The sequence below is a fragment of the Pygoscelis adeliae genome, unplaced genomic scaffold, assembly GCF_000699105.1.
Source record: "Pygoscelis adeliae isolate BGI_AS28 unplaced genomic scaffold, ASM69910v1 Scaffold286, whole genome shotgun sequence".
Taxonomy (NCBI): Eukaryota; Metazoa; Chordata; class Aves; order Sphenisciformes; family Spheniscidae; genus Pygoscelis; species Pygoscelis adeliae.
The window spans coordinates 4,640,054-4,646,827 of NW_008825076.1; the positions used below are offsets into that span (position 1 = coordinate 4,640,054).

Genomic DNA, 6,774 nt, shown 5'->3' on the forward strand with positions numbered 1-6,774 from the left:
GCGGCACGCCTGCTGAGGGAGGTCCGCGGCCTGGCCCTGCGCCTCTGCCTTGGCTGAGAGATGCGGGAACGGGCACCCCGTTAATTACGTGTTTGACCGTGCTTTCAACATTCGGTTCACTTTTTGGAGACGGGAAGGAAAAATTTATACGAATTTGTAACGTTCCTTGTTTTGGTTTTAAATTTTAATTGAGTCAGGGAGAAAAGCAAATGAAGGCCTTACGCGTAACTTTTTTACGCTGCAGTAGGTTATTAAATCATGTTTATGCTGGGTTTCTGTAGGAGACAGGGACCTGCTTTACACCTGCTTGTGCCAAGATTGTGAATGTGAGCTTTCCATACAAAGCCTTATTTACAGTTTAATTTCCACAGCCTGATTTTCAGGTTAATTGCTGTAGCCTCATTACAAAGCATAACATGACATTTCAGATTTGTTTTCATGCCTTAGTTTGTCCAGAAGCTGAATCTTTGTCTAAACGATGGGAATAAAATTGGCTTTCTGGCAGAAATATTGTAGCAGAATTATATGAAAAATAGGTAGCTTTCTTTGCTAAGTTGTACATAATTCAGGACGTGACCGTACTGGGTAGTCCAAATAATATCTGTTGAAGTGGTACTTTTTTAACATCTTGCTTTGATACCATTCAGAAATTACCTGGCTTGTGAGCCTAAGAGCATGAGTGAATTGAAATGTACTTGGATGATGAGAACAAGCTATTTTTCAGTCCTTATGATCCATCTTGCAAGTGTGGCTGTAAGACCCAGAGTTCCTCTGAGGCTTAGGTATCTCTAGATTGTCAGCTCCTGTTTTCACGGCAGCTATCTGAAGAAAATCTTTATGTTCGGCTCCTTAAACAGTCAATGATCATCTTTGTTTGGATGAAAAATTCACTATAAGCTATTAAATCTTAAAATACCATTCAAACCACGCTTGGCTTTTAGGAAAATCACACTGTTGAATAAATGAGTATTCTTGACTAAGCATGGGGTGTTGACTGAATTGTTAGGACAGCTTTTGGCAGAAGGTACCATGAGGCTATTTTGTTAAGTTTATTCAACTAGTTCTATTCAATAACTCAGTATTTAAATTTCACAGCATTCTTCCCTCCTCTCCCCCCACCCGCCCTTTCCTATAATAAAACTGAAGAGTAAGAGAATGTGTTCTATAACATGGTGAAGTAGCAGCCATGTAGTACAGCCATGTACGGAATCTAATTACTTCTAGTCACTGAAAGTAATTAGATTATCTAACTATGAATCCATTCTTTTGCTTAATGAGCTTGCTTCAAAAAATATATTTGAACGTTTTTTCCTCATTTACCCTCTAGTATTAAAACTGCTTGGTTTAAACAATAAAAGATTTCTTTTTCTGCCGGACATTTTTCTTAGTCACTAAGTTTCAGTTTCTATTCAAATATTGCTTTGGCTCATGAGCCAAAAAACCCCCAACTAACATTATCCATTACAGTTGAAAATTTTAAAAATATGAGAATCAGAATAAGTTGAGCTACACAATTCCCTAAATACATATTTATGGATCAGCATGATTTTCTGTTAAAATGAAATACAAAGTAACACAAATTACGATTAAAAAGAGAAAACCCGCAGCAAACGTAGGTTGTTTTGTGGGGCGGTGTGATCGGTGTAGTTAAAATCATTGATTAAAGTGAGTTCATCCTACCATGTTGTAAGAGGAGCCTGTCTTGTATCCTAATTTACAATCTCGCCAAGTCCAAGGATTAATCAAAAGTATTTTTCTTCTAATTTGTGTGCCTTGAAACTGATCCACAGTAGGACAAAGTGGTGCCAGGCACTCCGCAGCCGTACCTGTCCTGTGGGCAGCAGTGGCCTTTAGTCTGGCTGTCATATTGTCACGACTGCTGCTGAATTCAGCTGAAAAGAAAGGACTCTTCTAATCTTTCCTGACCACTGCTTACTAATTAGAGAAAAGTCCTGAAGTCTCTGTGGAAATATTTTCTTTCTCAGGTTCGTATTTCTTCTGTGGCAAATATGAGGAGGTATCCAAGGGCTGTCTTATTACTAGCAGCATATATACCCTTCTTTGCCTGCATTGCACTATCAGTATATTTTAGTATGAAGTTCTGCACTTTAAATTTACCCAGATAAAAAGCTGACAATAAATTTTACTATGACAAACGTTTTCAGTGAAGTTAGGCTCTTTACACTGGCATGTCTGTGTAGCACTGTCTACACCGTGGCAACAGTATTGCTTGTTGCTGTCAACAGTAGCAGTTTCCCGGTTCTTCCTTTTTTCAGCTGATCTACAGAGGGTGATTTATAGGAACTTAAATGTTGGACCTCTTCTATCAGTAAGTTGTTAGTAAGCCAGCATCAGTCTGGTATCATGTATTCTTCCAGTGCCATCAGCTGCTTAGCCCTTGAACAAAACGCTACGTTACAAGAATTCACTGTATAAAGCTAAGCAGTGGATGTAAGCAAAGATCTCTTTGGCACCTCAGTCTCATCTCTCAAGCAACTGTGTGGGTGTGCCTTGGCACACGTTTGGATCAAATGGAAGATTGGGACTGTAATAACTCTTTTTAATTATGAAACTTACGTTGTGTAAGAGCTTGCACCAAGCTCAGTGCATCCCTTTGATATGAATAGTTGGGAACAAGAAGCTTGCATGGGCTCTGCCACAGGCATCTGCTATCCTGATGCGAAAGAGGAAAAGTGTGTTACTATCTTTCCCAAAGCATTCTGAACAGCACTATATGCAAGCCACTTCTTTCCTTCCTTCAGATTGGTTCAACTGACTAGAATACGGTATTGTGCTTAATGCTAATAAATACTTTTAATTGTTTTCTGTTTAGGATGCAGGTGTATCCCCTGAAAAGACAGCCACGGATCCCGGTGGTGAAAACAAGAAACTCAACAAATCCCAGCAACTGAAACAAGTTTTTAAAGAATATGGTGCTGTAGGGGTTTCATTCCATGTTGGAATTTCATTAGTATCTCTAGGAATCTTCTACCTGGCTGTGTCAAGGTGAGGTTTGTACAGTTGTCTGTAGCCTCTAGGTAATGGTTTAGCCGAGAAAAATATCATACCGTAATCCCTATTTCTGGAAGGAGACATGTACTCTATCCCTTTTTGGTCTATACACAGTAATCTGAATTTTGAGTATAGATGGATCCATAAATGGATCTAATTTCCCATCAGGCATGAGAGAAGAAAGATGTACGTGGTGTTTTTGCATAGGTTCATGGTGGGCAGGTGAAAACAGCAGAGTAGTGACTGCACCAGAGTAACTAGCCAGATGAGAGAATTTATTTTTGTTCTGCAGAGATATCTTTTGTTCTCAAACAGTTGTATGGTCTGTACAGATAGAGCTATACAAAGTGCTGGAGCTTAGAGATAAATTTATTTTTCTGGGTGTTGAACTCAGTTTCTGCAGTTGAAACTGCAAAAGGCAACGGCCACTAAAACAGGATTAGATCAAAAAAGAAAATACTAGATAACTGTATAGGAGTCAGGTGGGAAATTGTGTATGTGGCTTCTGGTGGGAATGCATCAGTTATAGATATGTCTGTTGAGCATGAGGTATGTCAACTGAGGAAATAGGGAAACACATTGTTTCTCAAAACATTCCCTGTCACTCTTGACTTCAGAGGGAATATGCGAATGCCTGATTTCTCTCATTTACTACATCATGGCACAGGGTGACAATGAAATTTTTTTCCTTCGGGTATGATTTAACTCCCAGTTACAAGATACTATACTGGCAAGTGAAGGGGGAAAAGCTACAGTAACAACTTCTTTTGGAAAACTACTCCAAACATAGGAACCTTGATGAAAGCTGCTGTGTCTATAGAGAATTAAAATATTAATGGATTTGGTGGATAATGCTTATTTGAGATCTGTAATACTTCCTTCACTTGCTAGATTTCAGATAAGATACTTGTTATTTTAACAGCTTTGTACTCCTCTGTTATAACACTCTAAGCCTAACAACAGGTACCTTATTTGGTTTGGGTTGATCTGTATCTATGTGATAAATTTCATCAAGACACAGAATAGACTTTATTGTAAATTTTGGGAAGATGAATTTCCAACACAAATTCACAGATTTCTAACTTTTAAAATTCAGAAGTAGAGAAATAGATTATTTTATCAGAAGGTTGAGCATGGGGCTGAGTATTCTCCATGCACATGCTGCAGCTATACAGTTGTAAAACTAAGAACGTATTTGACTTCACAGGGGACTTGTCAATTTCAGAAAAAAAAATGTGCATCTGAAAATATTGCATGTGTTGTTGCTACAGAAGTAACTTGAGCTGTTACTACTGAAATAATTCATTGTTTTTTTTATTTAACAACATCTAGATTTAAACAAATTCCAGAGTTGGAAGTGTGCCATGTTAAATTCCCTGAAAAAATAGCACTTTTAATTTATATTCTTTAGCATGCAAGCTTAAAATAAACTAAAACTTGTTTTCTTTTTCCCCAGTGGTGTGGATATGACTGCAGTTCTCTTCAAACTTGGGTTCAGTGAATCATCGTTGCAATCTAAAATGGCTGCTGGTACAAGCACATTTGTGTTGGCATATGCTATTCACAAATTGTTTGCTCCAGTACGAATCAGCATTACTATAGTTTCTGTGCCATTTATTGTCCGATACTGCCGGAAGATTGGTTTCTTCAAACCTCCTGCCCCAAATCCATGACGATTTCTTACTGGTTTTTACTCTGTTTTTTAAATGCTCTATATCCATGTACCTTTTCAGATTGCTAAATTTCTTTAAAAGACTTACTTGGATGCATGTTAATGCTGACCTCGTCTTGCATTTCTTACTTGTTCTTTCAGGTAAATGTTACACTGTGAAAAGTGCTGTCCTTATCTTCTTCCCCTTTTGCCACCTCTTCTTCAGGAAAAACCTGTTAAAATGGTATCTGGTTTCCGCTGCAAATGGTAATATAAATGCTTGACAATGAGCAGTCTCTTTAGCACACACAGTTCTGGGTCTTTATAATGTAGCTTTTTGGGCCTTAATTTTTTTTCTTGTGAAAATAGAGTGGCAGCATCAGTTTATTACTGTGTAGTTGGGAAACACAGTAAGATTCTCTTCCTAATAGTCTGTGGAATAAACAATATCCTACTATACGAATAGTTCTTTTGGTAAGTGTATATATTGGAATCTAAGGTTGTAGGTGGGTGTTTCTTTTGTTATAAAAAGCATATATTATGATGCCAGTCTTGCAATACAACATACTTGCTGAACTAACTTAAGTGGGAGTACCTGTATACTTAAGTATTGCACAATGATAATTGTTTTAGCCAGAATAGGTGATGCACTGTTCTGAAACTACAGCTTCTTTGTGGTGCTTCCGTGTTTCAAGATTTTATTGTTTGAAAATGTGCTTTATTTATAGGCTAGGAACTAGCGTTAAAGTCCTTTTTTTTTAAAAAAAAATTTTATGCCTATAGACTCAGAAGGAATCCTGAGTCTACTGAAGTCAGTGTAACCAGAATTACCTCCTATGTGAACATATTCCAAAGATCATCAATTCAGAGGCAAGGTATCTGTGGGTTTTTAATGTATTGAGATCTGGTCTTGTACAGGAGACACATTTTTATCTGAAAACTAACCCTAGCAGCTTTCTGCTCCTGTGGATGAAACTCAGATCTGCACCTGAAGTCCAGACATCACAATTCATAGCTTCTCAAGAGCAATTCCTGTGCTTTTGTCTGACAGACTGCTGACATGAAAAGCATTAGAGGTGCTTTTCATTTGCTTATTTGGACACTATTCCTATTACAATGTAGTTGCACATGCATATATTCACATACCACCTTTCAGTTAACCTAAAGACTGGATCTCAAGACTAGGCAGTCAGTGTGACGTTCTGTGGTAAACCTGGGTTTCAGACTGAGGACTGTTCTGTGAGATAACTCAAGCCAGATCTATCAGTCTTTTGGACCTGTTCCTCCTTCCAGGACTGCTCTTTTTACATTGTCCTTCTCTGTCTTTGTGTTTACGCTTACTTACCCCAAGGTGGCTCTGACACAGATCTGTTTATACAGGAATCCGATTAAAGTAAAATAGCAGGAAATTATTACCCTGGTGATCAGAGTAATTTTTTTTTTTGCTGAAGTTTAGTGAATTGAGAGGAAGGAATCGTGGGGTTAGGATGAGAGTTGGCTGAGGGAGGGAAGGAGGAACAAGTAATTTCTTCTTGTTACGAGCAACCTATTCACTCCACTCAGCCATAGCACTGAATTGCACCCTAACTCCTTTCCCACTCAGAAAGTCCAACCCATAGGCTGGTTGGATGCTCTGAGGATCCTCAGGCTCACAAGTGAGCAAGCAGAGTTTGTGCTCTAGGAAGATGAGTCACAGCCACATATATCCTTGTACCTCTGTATTATTGCTACCCCTTGGTTAATCGGAGGTTTTCTCCAAGACAGGAAGTAACTACATCTCTTCCAGTTTTCCCTCTGCCCTGTGGAAGCAAGCTGATACTAGAGACTGCCACCTGAAAACAACGAACCCCTTGACAAGGGCTTGGTCTCAGTGGTGCTGTGCATTAGCCTAAATGAGGGTTTAGCATCTTAAGATGGAAACAGTTGCAGCAGTGAGCAGGTACACACACTAGAGGCTTGATGTATAACATAAACATAGCCACACATGGCGTATGTAAAGATGCATCACATAGTTAAACACCACTCAAAATACCAGCCTTAGGAGCAGGACATAGTGAGATTCAGCCTTGCAGGGTGGCCTGCTTCCATGGGAGCTGTAAGCTGTGTCACTA

The 6,774-nt window shown here is 38.8% G+C and overlaps 1 protein-coding gene across 1 annotated transcript in view; it reads left to right on the top strand.

Annotated features, from left to right (window-relative positions):
* FAM210B (family with sequence similarity 210, member B) overlaps positions 1 to 6,422 on the top strand; it is a 6,660-nt gene extending 238 nt beyond the window's left edge. Inside the window, exons 2-3 of the mRNA XM_009326860.1 lie at positions 2,834 to 3,006; positions 4,469 to 6,422. Of these exons, the coding sequence (XP_009325135.1) occupies positions 2,834 to 3,006; positions 4,469 to 4,685 (390 nt within the window). The 3' untranslated portion in view covers positions 4,686 to 6,422. The remainder of the gene's footprint in view (positions 1 to 2,833; positions 3,007 to 4,468) is intronic.
* Positions 6,423 to 6,774: the final 352 nt, after the last annotated feature.